This window comes from Tursiops truncatus, chromosome 5 (genome assembly GCF_011762595.2).
Source record: "Tursiops truncatus isolate mTurTru1 chromosome 5, mTurTru1.mat.Y, whole genome shotgun sequence".
Classification (NCBI taxonomy): Eukaryota; Metazoa; Chordata; class Mammalia; order Artiodactyla; family Delphinidae; genus Tursiops; species Tursiops truncatus.
The window spans coordinates 63,747,954-63,768,330 of NC_047038.1; the positions used below are offsets into that span (position 1 = coordinate 63,747,954).

A 20,377-nucleotide genomic window follows, 5' to 3' on the forward strand; every position below is an offset into this window, starting at 1 on the left:
AGTGGAAGCCTGGAGTCTTCACCACTGGACCACCAGGGAAGTCCCTGTCTTTCTTTAATTAACAATAATCTTTTGATGTTTCTACTACCTGGTTTCTTGCAAAAACTCCTATATATCCTGGCTCCTCCCTTACCTCTTCAGAGCAGTCCCTCAGTGTCATCTGAGAGGCTGTCTTCCAGGCTTAAGTCCTCAGCAAGTCTATCAAATAAAATGTAATTCTCAAAAAAAAAAAAAAAAGAAATTATGGTATATCTGTAAAATGGAATACTATGAAGTTATAAAACAATGTTGAGGGAAGTCTCCATGAGATATGCTATTTTTTGACAGAGAAAAAAAGCAGGTGAAAAACAGTGTGTACTAAGAAAGGGGGGCAAATAATATATATTTTGCCTGTACATGCATAAAGAAATTCTGGAAAGCTACATAGAAGGCCAATAATACCTAGAGATAGGACATGGTTAGATGGGAGAATATGAGTAGGAAGACACCTTTTCACTATACACTAATTAACTTCTTGATTTTTGAACCATATATAAAAACATTAAATTGAATGAAGCAAAAACAGTAAACCTAAAATGTCTTAGGATTGGAGACACTGGGTATCTGAACTGACTTAGACTTTTTGAAATATCCAGGAATAGGGATGAATGGGGTCACTATAGGCTTTCTGTGATTATTCACAGTCCCTTGTGACAAGATCTACTTCTTCGTGAAGTCTCAGAACAGGCATGCTACTCAAACTCCCCGACACAGCATGCGGCTAATACAAACAAATACCAGGAGCAGCTATTTTAAAGTCAACACACAGAGCTGAAAGGGCCTTTGAATGAGCTGACCACTATGGTTTTTATTGTGACAACTGTTTGGCACTAAATATTCTAAATATTAACGTAGTGCCAAGTAATCTAGATATTAAGAAGCACAATCTGGGCTTCCCTGGTGGCGCAATGGTTGAGAGTCCGCCTGCCGATGCAGGGGACACGGGTTCGTGCCCCAGTCCGGGAGGATCCCACATGCCGTGGAGCGGCTGGGCCCATGAGCCATGGCCGCTGAGCCTGCGCGTCCGGAGCCTGTGCTCCGCAACGGGAGAGGCCACAACAGTGAGAGGCCCGCGTACTGGGAAAAAAAAAAAAGAAGCACAATCACATGCAGGATATAAAGTCTGTTCCCCTCACTGCCTAGGAATTAATTGCCTTAAAAGGGTAAATACTTTTTACTCTATGGTCTAGAAAAATGTCAAATCATAAAAATGTAAAAGGACTTTGTACACCAAAATACAGGGTTCCATTTTGCTCAAGGGTTAAGTCTTTGGTTACAAGAAAAAGTACTACAAATAAGATGTCAAATGGAATATTCACAATGAAGCTATTAACTTAGCTGGACACCAGGAAGATGAAAGAGAGGGAGGCTCTAAGAGCTGGCAGATCCCGAGGGATTATTTCTATAAATGTATACAGGTTTCCAGTGGGAAAGGCAGAAACAGAACAGCAGTGAAATTGGACAGTGCACCAGCAGGCTTTAACCCTGTGATTTTGGAGTTGTATACAGTAATTACAATATCCTCAGAACATCTACCCATCTTTTGATTTACTCCAAAATTAAATTAGCAATAGAGCTGGTTTCCACAACTCTTTATCTGAAAGACAGTCTTTCAGAAGAGTGGGCAGACTCATTCTATGCAGCTCTAGAGAACAAAACTGTGGGTAAATATCACGATGAAGTGGAATGTAGCTCAATATAAAGAATCATGCAGCAACTAGATATGTTCACAGATTGCACCTAGATTCTGCTACCACATGAAGTAAAGAGCTTCATATTCTATTAAATCATCTCAAATACATGCAGCACATCATGGCAGGCACAATGGATACTGTGATATTATGATATAATAAGAAATACATATATTTGGTCTTCATTCTGGTTCCTGTCGGAAAGCTGCTAAAATCCTTGGAATTTCCTGAGTGATAAGGGTGACAGGAACGTCTTTTCTTATTCATAATAAACCCCTTTCAACCATATCTGAGTTGATGTTAATGAGGTGACTCTTAGTGGGCCCCTAGAAAGCTTCAGGATGGGGACTCACTGGGAGTCTGACCAAGTGATTAGAAGGTTGGAACTTCCAGCTTCCAAGTTATTCACCAATGGCCAATGATTTACTCATTCATGCCTATGGAATGGAACCTCCATAAAAACCCTAAACAACAGGGTTCACAGAGCTTCCCGGTTGGTGAACACATGGACGAGCTGGGAGGGTGGTGCACCCAGAGAAGACAGGGAAGCTCTGTACCCCTTTTCTCCTCATACCTTGCCCTAGGCATCTCTTCCATTTGGCTGTTCCCGAGTTGCATCCTTTGTAATAAACTGGTAATAGTAATTAAACTGTTTTCCTGCCTTCTGTAAGCCATTCTCACAAATTATTGAAACAGAAGAAGGGGTTGCGGGGACCCCCGATTAATATATATTTTATGAAAACAGCATAATCTCATTCGTGAAAATTTAGAATACACAGAAAAGTAATTATATCGCTCAGAGGAAACAACTGCTTAAACCATTTAAAGACATGGCTGTTAGAAAGGATTTCCACCAAATGCTAAAAGAACTGGGGCGGGGTGCAACGACTGGCCAAGATAACTGAATTAATACTCAAGCTCTAGAGTTGTGCCTTTATATTTGGATTAAAGAAGTGAAATTTCACCTACAGAAATAAGAGTATACTTGGTTTACAGGTGGGACTGGCTCGAGGGTCACAAATACCACAAATATAATAAACACTTGTTTTCCCATAAGGAGTTCAATAAGATTATTTTCAACTAGAAGAACACATTTTAGCTTTACTGCTGAGGCAAAAATTTACGACGCTTATCAGAGGGCACACTGCAGATTAATGAACGCTACTGAAGAGACAACATAAAGAAATCTGGAGTTGGGGAACCACCACCCATCATCCCCAAAACCTAACGCAAGTCTGCCCATTACTTTCTTGCCCAGAGGCATATAATTATTACCCTGCTGCACCAAAGGACTACATTCTGACAAAGTTTCTACTTTGGGACAGGCACTGTACTAGCTCCTGTTTCTCTAAATTGTTACATTTACAGAATTTGATGGGATACCCAGTTCACACAGTAATACCAGTAATTAATAATGTACTAACAAGTTCCTTTATAATGATACCTTACTGTGTTTTGTTTTAGTTTCACATACATAATAAAGTGGTGCTCAGCTTCAGAGATGTGAAGTATAAGCAACTAGCTTATTAATAAATGCAATTTGGCAATATGTCAAAAGCCTTAAAATGTGCAAAAGGATGTTTGTTCAAGCATTATTTATAACAGCAAAAATATATTAGCAACCTAAGATTCCAACAAAAGGGAATTATTTGAACACTGGTGCATCCCCATAATGAATTATTATTTAGTCAGTAAATATTTTTAAGGTAAATACATGCTGATATACTCACAATACAGTAGTGAAAAACAACATATACAAAGTGATCCTGTATTTGTAAGTATATATGAAATTGAATTGTGCCAGGCTTCACCATCCTGTAAACGTCATACTTCCATTCTTACAGTCAAATTATTATGGTATAAGACTGGATTGGCTATAATTTCCCCTCAAAGCATCCCTCAAGTTATGTCTGTCCTGAAAAAAAGATGCCTCATATTATAAGTCTGTCAGCTACATTCACCATGCGGAATCCATCTTCCTGCACTGATTCTCACTTTACCATCACCATTGCCCATAAAGCCATGGAGAAACCTCCCTACTGCCCTTACCGTCTTGAGAATCCTAATGTCAGAGCCAAAGGAATGACTCCAATGTCTCCAAAGCTTCCAAACGTTGGGAAAAAATGGCCCCCCCTGCCTTCACTCACAAATTCTCAAAGTTGCCAATGGATGCAAATCGATGGTAGGGAAAGAGTGAGGGGTTTGTGCTAGCAGCCTCGGTGTTCAGTTCAACGAGCCAGAAGTGCCCTGTTCCACGTGTATTTGCCCAAAAAAGGGTCTTGGAAGCATTTACACCAAGTTGTTAACAGTGGTCATCTTTTATTATTCTGGAAGTTTTTCCTTTTCTTTTTTTTTTTATCTGTGATTTTATAATTTTATTCAATGAACAGGTTTTGTTTTTGTGACAGGACCAAAAAACAAATTTTTTAAGTTAAAAAATTAAATATTTAAGTAGGAAATACATTACTAAGAACCATTTCCTTAAAGGGCAAACTGTAAGAATAATTTCTGGCAAGAAATTCAGTCTTATTCTGGTCTCTAATTCTGCCCCCAATGCCAAGCCTCCTCCTGTCCCATCATTACTTACATTCCTGAAGACATTCTGTGTCTGTGCAGTAGGACTGGGACTGCCTCAACTACAATGAATAAGAAGAAAGGAAAGTTAGCCACTGGACTTAACCAAAAATGGATACTATTTATTAGAAAGATCATGTTTTGCTTTTTAATGAATGCTACTACAGTATATATCACACCTTCAAAATCAGATAAAAACATAGAATATATTGAGGGGCTGTTCAGTTTGGGGGGATTATTTTCTCCTCAACATAATATTCAAATATACTGTGATCTAGTGCAATTCACCTATTTAAATTAGGAATTTTTAAAAGTCACCTGTGGATGGGTGGTGGTGGTGGGATGAACTGGGAGATTGGGATTGACATATATACACTAATATGTATAAAATAGATAACTAATAAGAAATCTGCTGTATAAAAAATAAAATAAAATTTAAAATTCAGAAAAAAAAAAAAGTCACCTGTGACAGAAACTCCTGCTGCCGTATGTTATTAGACTTCCCAAAGGAAAAGCACTTAACTGTAGAGGAGAGCTACTAGAAAAAGAGTAAACTTCGTTAATAAGGTTTTTTTCTCCCTGAAAATTAGAAGCCTCTGCTTCTAATAGAAAAAATAGGTTCTCTTTGTAGAAAATGCACCTTTGAAAGGAAGGCTTTTTTTTTTTTTTCCTTTTTTCTTACATCTGCATAAACAGTGGTTAGACAAGGAAGAAACTAATAAAAATGATACCACAGGAGTTGGGGGTGGGATGGAGGAATGGAGTGGGCTCTGATGAGAAGGGATCCGAAGTTTTCAATGTCTATCTTTATATACAATTTAATTTTGGAAACATATGATTATGAATTTTAAAGATAAGTGAAAAGTAAAAACCCATCTATCAATAAACATATATCATCCTTTTTTTTTTTTTTTTGCGGTACGCGGGCCTCTCACTGTTGTGGCCTCTCCCGTTGCGGAGCACAGGCTCCGGACACGCAGGCTCAACGGCCATGGCTCACGGGCCCAGCCGCTCCGCGGCATGTGGGATCTTCCCGGACCGGGGCACGAACCCGCGTCCCCTGCATCGGCAGGCGGACTCTCAACCACTGCGCCACCAGGGAAGCCCTATCATCCTTTTATGAATGTTCACCCTATGCTGAGGGCTTTTAGGATGTTTAGAAATGATCATCTCATAAATCTTAAAAGAGATGATACACAGTAAACTGAATGAACATGCAACTTTTCAATTCAGCCTCATTACTTTATAATGACACCCCCTCTCCATTAAAGCAGTTAACGCATAACCTGCAATTGTTTGGGGAAGCAACTACAGAGCAGTCGTGCTTAGCTGGTTAAGCATGGGCTCTGCAAAAAGGCAGATCTTGACTTAAAGTCAGGCTCTGCAACTTTCTAGAGTTTCAAGACCTTGGGTGAATTCTTTAACACCTCTAAGCTTTAGTTTCCTCATCTGGTAAAATGGGGATGATATTACCTATATCTGAGTACAAGTGAGAATTAAAATACACAGTGCATATGAAATGTCGTAACAACCCAAGAAAGAAGAAACGTTAGCTATTATTATTACTGTGCCAAACAAATTATGACCTCATCTAAAACAATTATTGGAATTAACAGAACAAATCATCTTGTAAGTTGTTCTCTAAGATGATCAGGCTTGCTTTGGTGTATATCACTAAAAGTGTTCTATTTGTTTTTTGGTTTTTGTTTTTTAAATATTTATTTATTTGGCTGCACCAGGTCTTAGTTGTGGCATGCGGGGTCTTTAGTTGCGGCATGCAAACTCTTAGTTGCGGCATGTGGGATGTAGTTCCCTGACCAGGGATCGAACCCCGGCCCCCTGCATTGGAAGCGTGGAATCTTGGCCACTGAACTACCAGGGAAGTCCCCAAAGTAGTTCTACTTGAATTAGAATGGGAAAACAGATCTTAATTAATGTAAAAATATGCTGGGTACCTTAAACCTTCTTAAATATGAAAAGAATCAATCCAAAACCTCTTTAAAAATTTATGCATTCTACAGCTATTATCAAAAAGACAATAAATAACAAGTGTTGGTAAGGACGTGGGAAAAGGGAACCTTTGTGCACTGTTGGTGGGAATATAAATTGGTCGCAGCCACTATGGAAAACAGTATGGAGGTTCCTCAAAAGATTAAAAGTAGTGTTACCATATGATCCAGCAATTCCACTTCTGGGTATTTACCCGAAGAAAACAAAAACACTAATTCGAAAAGATAAATGCAGTCCCATGTTTTCTGTAGCATTATTTACAATAGCCAAGACATGGAAATAACCTAAGCGTCCACTGATGGATGAATCGATAAACACACACACGCACGCGCGTGCGCGCGCGCACACACACACACACACACACACACACACACACACACAGAGGAGTATTATTCAGCCATAAAAAAGAAGGAAATCTTGCCATTTGCGACAACATGGATGGACCCCAAGGGCATTATGCTAAGTGAAATAAGTCAGACAGAGAAAGATACTGTATGATCCACTTATATGTGCAATCTAAAAACAAAGATCTCATGGATATAGAGAAGAGACTGGTGGTAGCCTGAGGCAGGGGGAGGAGGGTGGGCAAAATGGGTGAAGGGCAGTCAAAAGATACAAATTTCCAGTTAAAAAATGAATAAGTTATAAGAATGTAATGTACAGCATGGTGACTATAGCTAATAATATTGTAAAAAATTACACATTCTAAAGAAATTGAAAAAAAAGATTACTAGACCCTTGGGTCACAAATCAGACCTAATGAACCTCCTACTTTACATATACTTTAAGTTTTATTAATTTTTTCCCAATAACTAATACGTATACACAGTACAAAATTCAAAAGTACAAAAGGATACTCTATGCAAGGTAAATCTCTTGCTCTCTTCTGTCCTTCAGCCTCCACAGCACTCAGGTTTTTTTGTGAATCTCTCCAGAGATGTCCTTACATTTTTATAAGCATATATATATCTTTTCCCATTACTCTTCCACCTCTAAGTAGCATTGTAGCGAATGTAAAACAAAAAGATTTATTAGGTCTTTGGATTGAACAAGTACTATCTAATTACTTAAGATACCAAATAAGGAGTAAAAATAACTTTCTTGGGTTTAGTATTTAGCAGTCACACAGCATATCCCAAAATCTACAGCTGTGATTAAAATGACCAGTGAATTATCAGTTCATTGTACATTATGTAACTCAAGTGCCAGCCCTGGCTTTTGGCTATAGCTCTACTTGAACTGATGCCCTTGTCTTCAGGTCTGACTTGCTGGCTGTCTGTAGCTCAATGATAGCTACAAATGACATGATTTCCATGTGAAAAGCCCCCAAGTCTTTACATATCCACTTCCTCACAAATCTACTTCCACGGAGGGCCACACCACCAGCTCTAGGCTTCTTCTTCATGCTTCCATCAGTCTCATCCTCCTTTCTCAATGTGGGTCTACCAGATAAGATGCTCACTGTGTTCGTTTTTGACCTCCCTGTGATGCTGGCAGATCTGGGTTTCACCCCACACCCTTGCAGTGGGTTTGTAGTCTATAGCCAGGGTCACCAAACTAAAACCTGTAGGCTGGAGGCCTATTTTTATAAATAGTTTTACTGAAACATAGTCACACCCATTTGTTTACATATTGTCTATGTCTGCTTTCACTACAACAGCTGAGTTTAGTAGTTGCCATAGAGACTCCAAGCCTAAAATATTTACTATCTGGCCCTTAAATTACTCAACACTACTGATAATGACAACCAGCTAAAGACATCTAGGAAATACCCATGAAATATGAGAAAAAACAAGCATTTTTGTGTAGCTATATAAAAGTGTTCATTTAGAAATGTGAGATGCTCATTAATTATGTCTAGTTATAATGCAACAATCGTTTATTTACTTATTCATTCAAAATGTTTACTGAATGCCTACTACATGCCAAGTACAGTTCCAGGTACTGAGGATATGGTGTGAAAAGGACAAAGTTTCTGAAAAGGCGAAGTTTCTAGTCTTATGGATCATACAGTCTTGTGGGGAAAATCACACAATTAACAAGTATATTATAAAAATGTCAGAGAGCCACACAGAGAAAGTAGGATGGCATACAGTGGCAGTCCAGTAGCCACTTTAAATTAGGCAGACAGAGGCAGTAACACTTAAGGGACTATCTACACAATAATAGCAGTAAAAGATCAAGGAGATGAGCATTCAGGAATTCCAGACAGAGTAAACAACTAGGAAAGGCCCCTAGATGAAAAGGTGCCTGCGAGCTGGTGTTGAGGAACCACAAGGCCACTGTGGCTGGGGCGTGTAAGCAGTATTACTTAGCTGCTGTATTTAGTCAACCTCAGAACCAAATGCTCTCTAGATATGCACAAATCAGCACAGTTTTCTGTTAATGGCATTAGTCTGACTGCCTCCAATTCTGAGACATATAACAGATACCTATATGTTTTATCAATGTGGAATAGGGGTACCTTCTTATTATCACATTAGAAATACATTTAAATAGAAATATATTTTAATGATAAATTTATAAATTATATTACTTTAAATTATAATTTAAATAATTTATTATTTATATTACATTATAATAAAAATAAAATTACAGAATACTTAGAAATTAATATGGATTAATTCACTGACTTAGTACAATTATCATTATGTTTTCTAGCATTAAAATATGCATACTTTCATATAATTACAATCATTATAATAACAAATATTTACTGGGAACTTTTATGTGGTAGAGACTATACTAAGAACTTTAATTTATTTAATCTTCACATTCAATAGCAGGAGGCAGGTGCTATAACTCCTACTTTATGGATGAAGAAACGTGTTTGGGAGAGGTTGGCTAACATATCCAATACTAACTCCAGAGTCTAAATTTTTAATCTCAATTCCATTCTACTTTACAACATACAAAATTTTGTATCATAATTTTAGTTAACATATCATTAAACACTGTGTAACCAACCACAATTTGTTTTTCACAATTTTGCATGGTTACAGAATACTCCAGTGAGTTGATAATCAACTGATATAAAACTGAACTGAAGCAAATTCAGAGTAAAGTGAAAATGACCATAGATGTCATTACCTAATAACCTCTAAGATTAACACAGCCAATGTTTTCTTTCAGCACTAAAAGAGATCTCTTTCCCTTTAGGTGTCACCAGAAGGAGTAGGCTTCCCTTTGGGACTATGATAAAAAAAAACGGTAATGTACAATTTGTCCTGCTATACAAGTTTCTAGAAAACTAATTCACTCACAATTGGTAAATACAGAAATGATGTCAGCTTTATGTGGTAGCTGTGTTGGTTCATAAATGATTTTTTTCTAGGTAAGGGGAACCACAGAGTGGGAGGTCAAATTACGACTTTGAGCAGGTCAAATTATAACTCATGCCATGCAGGCAGAAGCCTTTTCAGCTTTAAGAAAATTGTTAAAAAGTGCCTTCACACATGCATACACACACACGCATACGCACGCGCGCGCGAGCACACACACACACACACACACACACACATGACCAAGAATGAGAAGAAATTATTCACTGGGAGCCTGGCTGACTGAAGCACTCCATCTCTAGCCCAAGCTGCAGTGAATCTTTGGGACATTCCACCAAGAGCTGGAGCTAGATCCTGCTCTTCTGGCTGATCTCCTATGGGTTCCTGGCTACACTCTACATGTTCACAAGCAGATGATGCTGCAGGCTCTGAATAATAAGGTGCCAAAGTATCATGACCACATTTCTAGTCCAGGACTTAGTGTTTTACCCAAACCAGCGTGTTGGTTCAGTATGTCAGATTCAAACACGATGGGTAAATTATAGTCTTTAAAGAATTTAAAAAACACATTTAGTAAAACAAGAGAGTCTTTTGATGGAACTCTTTAAACAGAGAGACCTAACTTACAGTGCATCTCAGTTTTCTCTTGACTTATTTGAAGAATACAGTGGGACTACTGATGCTGATTTTGGCTACTCCAAAAGGAAACCATTTATGAAAGCAAACATAACTAAAAGAAAACCAATAAACAAGGTCCTACTATTTTCAAAACTATATTCAAAATCCTGCAGTCAACCATAATGGAAAAGAATATGAAAAAGAATGTACATATATATATATATATAGAACTGAATCACTCTGCTATACAGCAGAAATTAACACTACACTGTAAATCAACTATACTTCAATTAAAAAAAAAGAAAACCAAGGATAATAAATGAAGGAAACAGGCATGGCAGTATCTACAAGATGGAGCCATAAACTTCAAGTATTTTCTGTATTACAGTGGAGTGGCGGGAACTACATGTGGACTATCTACAGCCAATGGTTGCTGCCTAGGTAAACCTTCATGCTAACACTGATCCCAGGATCCCAGGGAAGATCTGGGATCTTCCCCAGCTAACCAGGATGGCCATGTAAAGTTCCTTAGATGAGTTAGCTTCAAAATCGAAGAGACAACATAGTATGATTAGAAGAAACGTTTTTCTTCCTTGGGGAAAAAGGCAGAAAACAGAGATTTAAAGAATACAAGAGTCTTGGCAGAGATTTCCTGTTAGGGAAAATGTAGAACCTAAAATAGTCTCTTAGGATATCCAGGAAGCCTCATATAGAACCTTGGCTGTCAGAGGCTGATGGAAAAACCATAGATCAAAATAAGACTCTAATGACAAAAAGCAGATAAATGGAACTTCTATGAGGAAGCTTACCTTGGAGAAATTCTTTGAAGAAAATTACAAAAAACAGAAAGTCTCTCTTTGGAGTTATCAAAAGGTACCTGCTATGGATGTTCGTGTTTCCCTCACCACTCCAAATTCATATGTTGAAGCCCTAATTCCCAAAGTGATGGAATTTGGGGATGGGGGCCTTTGGGAGGTGATTAGGTTTAGATGAGGTCATGAGAGTGGAGCCACCGTGATGGAATTAGTGCCCATACAGGAAGAGGGTGAGACCAGAGCCGTCATTCTCTCTGTGCCATGTGAGGGTACAGCAAGGTGGCTGTTTGAAAACCAAGAAAAGAGCCAAATCACCCTGGCATATCTGGCAACATCTTGATCTTGGACTTCCCAGTGCCTCCAGAACTGTGAGAAATAATTACTTGTTGTCTAAGCTGCCCAGTCTGTGGTATTTTTCCAGAGCAGCCTGAGCAAACTAAGATAGCACCTAAACAAGAACTTATCTGCTGTTTTTCTATGTCTGCTCAAGAACCTCATGTATATTGGAGGTGCTCTTCTTTCCCATGCACCGGGTCTACCTGTGGACTGGTAAACAGTGTGGTACAGAACAGTGGTTCAAAAGAGAAGCTTTAAAGTCAGAGGTATCTGGTTTCAAATTCTGTGTCTGTTACTTTCTTAGGCAGAGTTTCAAACTATAGAAGAGATAAATACAATCTGTTATCTACCTTAATGTCATTGTGAGTATTAAATGACATAATTAATATTATATAAAATTAAATATAAAATGTACATAAAAACTCAGGTCATGGCCCACAGAATGCTTTCGGATTATAGCAACATGCAGGAAAGGGCTGCCTGTTTGTACAAATAAGCCTATTCATATTTATCACTACTATTTTTTCAAAAAGTGAAATTCCAAAACCAACAACAAAAAAGTACTTTCAAATCAGGTGTTAAACAGTTGGTCAATGTCCTCTGACCAGACCTCACACAGCTCACAGTAACAGGTTAGCTTGAAATAACCTTAGACTGCCAAAACCCAGCTCCCCCTAATTTTTAATACTGCACAGCATTCCATTTAATTGCATCATTTCCAAATTTGTATATGAAAAACAATGTTGTGGTGAATGTTCATATAAGTACAGTCTTACACACTTGATTAATCTCTTTAGAATATGGAGTAGAGTTGCTATAGTGAAGGTATGTACACTTTAAATTTTGATATACATTGCCAAATTAGAGGAGGGGAATTTTAAAGAAATGACAAAATACAAAGTACATTCAATTCAATTATTCCTGCATAATCACACCACTGAGGAAGCCCAGTGTTTCAACTGGGAGACAGCTAAAACCTAACTATATCTGATCACATTTAGTTCTTTTTTTTTAAATTTATGTTACTGAAGTATAGCTGATTTACAATGTTGTGTTAATTTCTACTGTACAGCAAAGTGATTCAGTTATACATATATATGTACATTCTTTTTCACATTCTTTTCCATTATGGTTTATCACAGGATACTGAATATAGTTCCCTGTGCTATACAGTAGGATCTTCTTTATCCATTCAATACACAATAGTTTGCATCTGCTAATCCCAAACTCCCAATCCTTTCTTCCCCTATCCCTTCTTCCCCCTTGGCAACCACAGGTCTGTTCTCTATGCCTGTGAGCCTGTTTCTATTTCGTAGGTAAGTTCATTTGTGTCATATTTTAGATTCCACATATAAGTGGTATCATACGGTATCTTTCTCTTTCTGACTTACTTCACTTAGTATGGTAATCTCTAGATCCATCCATGTTGCTGCAAATGGCAGTATTTCATTCTTTTTATGGTTGGATAGTATTCCATTGTATATATGTACCATATCTTCTTCATCCATTCATCTGTCGTTGGACATTTAGGTTGTTTCCATGTCTTGGCTATAGTAAACAGTGCTGCAATGAACACTGGGGTGCATGTATCTTTTCCAGTTATAGTTTTGTCTGGATATATGCCCAAGAGTGGGATTGTAGGATCATGTGGCAACTCTATTTTTAGTTTTTTGAGGAACCTCCATACTGTGTGTTTTCCATAGTGGCTGCACCAATTTACATTCCCACCAACAGTGTAGGAGGGTTCCCTTTTCTCCACCCCCTCCTCCACCATTTGTTATTTGAAGGCTTTTTATTTTCTCTTCTTAATTATTTATTTATTTGGCCATGCCACGTGGTTTGTGGGATCTTAGTTCCCCAACCTGGGATCGAACCCAGGCCCTCGGTGAAACCTTGGAGTCTCAAACACTGAACCACCAGGGAATTCCCTGAAGGCTTTTTAATGATAGCCATTCTGACTGGTGTGAGGTGGTACCTCATTGTAGTTTTGATTTGCATTTCTCTAATAATTAGCAGTGTTGAGCATCTTTTCATGTGCCTTTTGGCCATCTGTGTGTCTTCTTTGGAGAAATGTCTATTTAGGTCTTCTGCCCATTTTTTGATTGGGTTGTTTGATCACATTTAGTTCTTAATGACTAAGTAGCATCTCTACATATTTTCCTACAATATTAACAAAAATATTCAATAACTTGGAAGGACCACAATAATCCATGTACATTTAAGCCTGAAGACTTCAAATAATCAGGTTAAAGGCAAGTCTGAGTTTTTGTTTTGTTTTTTTTTTGTGGTACGCGGGCCTCTCACTGTTGTGGCCTCTCCGTTGCGGAGCACAGGCTCCGGACGCGCAGGCTCAGCGGCCATGGCTCACGGGCCCAGCCGCTCCGCGGCATGTGGGATCTTCCCGGACCGGGGCATGAACCCGTGTCCCCTGCATCGGCAGGCGGACTCTCAACCAGTGCGCCACCAGGGAAGCCCAAGTCTGAGTATTTTGAAAATAGTTTTTGAATGTCTAACACTAATAGGTTGCCCAAATGATATGCATATAGTTTCCCAAATCCTACAAAAATACCTTCTAAATTTGAGTTTAATTAATTTATTGAACTAAAAGTCATCATGTAATTTATGGCCACTGACAAGACAACAACATAACTTATATGCTATACCTTTATGGTACAGTCTATTTTGATTATATATAAAGATATAGATACATGACTGTCCACAAACTCAATGCAACATCTGGCTAAGAGAGCAATAAATGTCATGAAATGGGATATGTGAGTGGGGGCCAAGAGGAAGGGGGACTCTGACATTTTGCTCTGTATTTCTACATTATTTCAAGTGTCCGTAATTTAGATATTCACATATTGTAAGTATCATTAAAAGGAAAGACAAAATTCCAATACCATGATACTTGAAAATGAGGCTGACTCTGATTTGCTGTTATGGACTCAATGTTTGAGTCTCCTCAAAATTCATATTTTGAAATCCTAATCCCCAATGTGATGGTATTAGGAGGTGGGGCCTTTCAGAGGTGATTAGGTTACGAGGGTGGAGCCCACATGCGTGGGATTAGTGTGCTCATAAAAGAGACCCCAGAATGCTTTCTTGCCCTCTCTTCACCCTATAAGGATACAAGATCTGCAACCTGGATGACGGGCTCTCACCAGAACCCAACCATGCTAGCACCCTGATCTTGGACGTCCTGCCTCCAGAACTGTGAGAAATAAATTTCTGTTGTTTATAAGCCACCCAGTCTACAGTATTCTGTTATAGAAACCCGAACTAAGAAATTTGCTAATATGAAAAAATAAATGAAGTGAAAAAAAAACAAGTTGCAGAAACGTAAATATACTATGATCCCTTCTATGTGAAAACAAATTTCTAGAAAGAGATATATAGCAGACTGTATTTTCTAAAAACAGTCATAGCAGTATTTCTAACCACACACGCTCTTCCAGAATCTTACCACTCCCCATCAAGAGGTGGAGTCTCCTAATTCAAAAATGGTTTAAAATTAACTCAAAATATATTAAAGACCTGAATGTAACACCTGAAACCATAAAAATCCCAGAAGAAAACATAGGTGGTAAGCTCCCTGACATCAGTCTTGGTGATAAGTTTTTGGATCTGACTCCCAAAGCAAAGGAAACAAATGCTAAAACAAATAAGTGAGACTACATCAAACTAAAAAGCTGTTGCATAGCAAAGGAAACCATCATCAAAATGAAAAGGCGGGCGTCCCTGGTGGTGCAAGTGGTTGAGAGTCCGCCTGCTGATGCAGGGGACACAGGTTCGTGCCCCGGTCTGGGAAGATCCCACATGACGTGGAGCGGCTAGGCCCGTGAGCCATGGCCGCTGAGCGTGCACGTCGGAGCCTGTGCTCCAGCAGCGGGAGAGGCCACAACAGTGAGAGGCCCGCGTACCGCAAAAAAAAAAAAAAAAAAAGAAAGAAAAGGCAACTTATTGAATGGGAGGAGATATTTGCACATCATATATCAGATAAGGGGTTAAATATCCAAAATATATAAAGAACTCATATAATTCAATAGCCAAATAAACAATCTGATTAAAAAATAGGCAGAGGATCTCAATAGACATTTTCCCCAAAAAGACATAAAGATGGCCAACAGGTACATGAAGAGATGCTCAATATCACTAATCATCAGGGAAATGCAAATCAAAACCACAAATGAGGTATCACCTCACATATATCCATCATATATATATATCAATATAATGCAATTATTATTCAGCCTTAAAAAGGAACAAAATCTTGCCTTTTGCGACAACATGGATGGACCTTGAGGGAATTATGCTAAGTGAAATAAGTCAGAGAAAGACAAATACCATATGATCTCACTTATATGAGGAATTTAAAACAACAACAAAAGATCAAGCTCAAAGATATAGAGAACAGATTGGCGGTTGCCAGAGGTGGGGGGGTTGGGAGGTGAGTGAAATAGGTGAAGGGGGTCAAAACGTACAAACTTCCAGTTACAAAATAATTTAAGTTATGGGGATGTAATGCACAGCATAGTGACTATAGTTAAGTAATAACATATTGCATATTTGAAAGTTGCTAAGAGAGTAGATCTTAATAGTTCTCATCACAAGAAAAAAAACTGTAACCGTGTATGGAAACAAGTGTTAACTAGACTTACCCGTGACAATCATTTCCCAATATATACAAGTCGCACACCTGAAACTGTTATTTGTCAGTTATACCTCAATTCAAAAAAGAGGTGAAGTCTATTCCCCCTCCTCTTAAAGCTGAGCAGGTTCAGGACTGCTACAACCAGAAGTATAGTAGAAGTGTTGTATGTGACTTCTTAGGCTAGGTTATAAAAAGTATCCAGGCTGCATGGTTCTTTCCCTCCCCCATCCTCTCAGGATGGATGCTTCTTGCCCTTGGAACCAAGCTGTGAGGTTCCAAGGCTGTGAGGAAGCCAAGCAGCCACATGAAAAGGCCGTATGTAGGTGTTCTGGCTGACAGTACTAGGTAGGGTTTCAGCCACCAGCCAGCATCAACTGCCAGACAGTGAGTGAGCAAGCCTCCAGATGCTTTTCTCGCTCCCAGCCCCTCAGTCGTCCAGTTAAGAACCCAGACATTATGCAGCAGACAAGCCATCTCCACTGTGCTCTGTATGAACTCTAGACACACAGTTTGTTAACTTAATTGAAAGGTTTTTCTTATGCCACTGAGTTTTAGGGTAATTTGTTATACAGCCATAATAACGGGAATATAAGAGAAATTGTAAATAGCTTAAAATCAGTAAAGTGGCAATGAGAGGCTGGAGAACATAGGGAGATTTTCACTTTTCCATTTCTACACTTAGTACTGCTTGAATTTTGTGACATGATGACATGCACTAGCTATTTTATCTTTTTTGTTTTGTTTTGCAGTACGCGGGCTTCTCACTGTTGTGGCCTTCTCTCATTGCGGAGCACAGGCTCCAGACGCGCAGGCTCAGCGGTCATAGCTCACGGGCCTAGCCGCTCCGCGTCATGTGGGATCTTCCCGGGCCCGGGCACGAACTCGCGTCCCCTGCATCGGCAGGCGGACTCTCAACCACTGCGCCACCAGGGAAGCCCGCTATTTTATCTTTTAAATAAAACATAACCTCACTTCTGTGAAGGAGGCCAGAAGGGGGTCCCCTCACACAGTACAACCTGATGTCAATTACACGAAGAATTGTCAATTACAGACCTCAACAGAAGATCATCAATCACAGGCCCCAACAGGAAAAGATGTACACTGCATCTCCTACAAGAAACTGACTACCCCAGCAACTCAGCCAATGAGAAGCCATCATCACCCTGAGCTCTCACTTTTCTCCAATGGGTTTTTGTTCAAAACAACACCTCCCAACTTACTCCTTTTTCTCTATAAAATAATGTCCCTCTCCTTTATTCCTTGGACTTGCTAAATAATATTAAATTGGGGATAAAATATATATACCATAGTATCTAAATGTTTATTTGTGAGAAAGATCCGGGAAGGTGCATACCAAATTCATCTAGGGAAGTAGGAACATGCCAGATATAGAGAAGTGAGTGAGAAGTTTGGGCTTACTTTTAATGTATTGATTTTGTGAAAAAACATTAGTATATTATTCATATTAATAAACATTTTACAAAAATATAAATTAATAGGAAAATATACTAACAGTAGATATATTTGCTGGGTAGAGAAGTTTCTCAAGAAACTTTTCAGGCATACATCTTCCAGGAAAAGGCCAATAATAGGTCTTACCTAACGTGACTTATTTAAGTACAGTGGACATTAGTCACAATTTACAAGGCCTTCAGGCTTGTAAGGGGAATCTGACCAATGATCTCCCAGATCACATGCTTACAGTACTTTAATACGGAAACAAATGTAAGTAAATTAGAGATGCAGAAGTTTCAGTTACATGGTTTAGATTAGAGCTGAAATACAGAGCTCAACAAACAAACAAAAGGGGGATTATCTGCATTCCAAACCTTAGTTTACAACAGAAAGGAGGAAAAACACAAAGCATAACCTAAATTCACATTTCTAAATCCATCTGTTCTTTCTGGAACTCCTATCATTAATAGAAGAAACTGTATACCAAGAGACAGCCAGTCAAGGAGAACAGGAGAAGTAGCTGGCAAGAGAGCAGAAGAGGATAAAAACAGAATAATTCTGCAAATGGGGAACAGAAAAAGTCTCTCGCCAGGCCATCTTTATGGTTGTAAGGAAATATAAGTGATTTAAAAAAAACCCAAACAACTAGATATATCAGTTATAAGGAAATACCTCCTTAAAAACAAAACTAACCTCAGAGGAGACACACACCAAAAAACCTACAACTTAAAAGAATGATTTATAATTAGACTATGATTTTGTGTTGGCATCTTTCTACATATCTAGTAGTAGTATACTACTACATCAATAAAAACCCATATTTATCCATAGGCATATTCCCATGTTAACAAGTAATGAAACACAGAACTGTATGTAACATGGTAAAGATATCCGATTTTTTTTTTGCATTTTATGTCTCATTTTTAATTCATTTTCAGTACTGATTATGGTTTTTTTTTTCATTTTAACATCTTTATTGGAGTATAATTGCTTTACAATGGTATGTTAGTTTCAGCTTCACAACAAAATGAATCAGTTATATATATACATATGTTCCCATATCTCTTCCCGCTTGCGTCTCCCTCCCTCCCACCCTCCCTATCCCACCCCTCCAGGCGGTCACAAAGCACCGAGCTGATCTCCCTGTGCTATGCGGCTGCTTCCCACTAGCTATCTACCTTACATTTTGTATATATGTCCATGCCTCTCTCTCGCTTTGTCACAGTTTACCCTTCCCCCTCCCCATATCCGCAAGTCCATCCTCTAGTAAGTCTGTGTCTTTATTCCTGTTTCACCCCTAGGTTCTTCCTGACATTTTTTTTTCTTAAATTCCATATATATGTATTAGCATACGGTATTTGTCTCTCTTTCTGACTTACTTCACTCTGTATGACAGACTCTAGGTCTATCCACCTCATTACAAATAGCTCAATTTCGTTTCTTTTTATGGCTGAGTAATATTCCATTGTATATATGTGCCACATCTTCTTTATCCATTCATCCAATGATGGACACTCAGGTTGTTTCCATCTCCGGGCTATTGTAAACAGAGCTGCAATGAACATTTTGGTACATGACTCTTTTTGAATTATGGTTTTCTCAGGGTATATGCCCAGTAGTGGGATTGCTGGGTCATATGGTAGTTTTTTGTAGTTTTTTAAGGAACCTCCATACTGTTCTCCATAGTGGCTGTATCAATTTACATTTCCACCAACAGTGTAAGAGGGTTCCCTTTTCTCCACACCCTCTCCAGCATTGATTGTTTCTAGATTTTTTGATGACGGCCATTCTGACTGGTGTGAGATGATATCTCATTGTAGTTTTGATTTGCATTTCTCTAATGATTAGTGATGTTGAGCATTCTTTCATGTGTTTCTTGGCAGTCTGTATATCTTCTTTGGAGAAATGTCTATTTAGGTCTTCTGCCCATTTTTGGATTGGGTTGTTTGTTTTTTTGTTATTAAGCTGCATGAGCTGCTTATAAATTTTGGAGATTAATCCTTTGTCAGTTGCTTCATTTGCAAATATTTTCTCCCATTCTGAGGGTTGTCTTTTGGTCTTGTTTATGGTTTCCTTTGCTGCGCAAAAGCTTTGCAGTTTCATTAGGTCCCATTTGTTTATTTTTGTTTTTATTTCCATTTCTCTAGGAGGTGGGTCAAAAAGGATCTTGCTGTGATTTATGTCATAGGGTGTCCTGCCTATGTTTTCCTCTAAGAGTTTGATAGTTTCTGGCCTTACATTTAGGTCTTTAATCCACCTTGAGCTTATCTTTGTGCATGGTGTTAGGGAGTGATCCAATCTCATACTTTTACATGTAGCTGCCCAGTTTTCCCAGCACCACTTATTGAAGAGGCTGTCCTTTCTCCACTGTACATTCCTGCCTCCTTTATCAAAGATAAGGTGACCATATGTGTGTGGGTTTATCTCTGGGCCTTCTATCCTGTTCCATTGATCTATATTTTTGTTTTTGTGCCAGTACCATACTGTCTTGATTACTGTAGCTTTGTAGTATAGTCTGAAGTCAGGAAGCCTGATTCCTCCAGGTCCGTTTTTCGTTCTCAAGATTGCTTTGGCTATTCGGGGTCTTTTGTGTTTCCATACAAATTGTGAAATTTTTTGTTCTAGTTCTGTGAAAAATGCCAGTGGTAGTTTGATAGGGGTTGCATTGAATCTATAGATTGCTTTGGGTACTAGAGTCATTTTCACAATGTTGATTCTTCCAATCCAAGAACATGGTATATCTCTCCATCTATTTGTATCATCTTTAATTTCTTTCATCAGTGTCTTATAATTTTCTGCATACAGGTCTTTTGTCTCCTTAGGTAGGTTTATTCCTAGATATTTTATTCTTTTTGTTGCAATGGTAAATGGGACTGTTTTCTTGATTTCACTTTCAGATTTTTC

General features: G+C 38.5%; 1 protein-coding gene across 1 annotated transcript in view; it reads right to left on the bottom strand.

Annotated features, from left to right (window-relative positions):
- The window catches only part of SMIM14 (small integral membrane protein 14), a 45,382-nt gene that overhangs the window by 10,962 nt on the left and 14,043 nt on the right, over positions 1-20,377 (bottom strand). Inside the window, exon 2 of the mRNA XM_019928316.3 lies at positions 4,318-4,366. Within this exon, the coding sequence (XP_019783875.1) occupies positions 4,318-4,366 (49 nt within the window). The remainder of the gene's footprint in view (positions 1-4,317; positions 4,367-20,377) is intronic.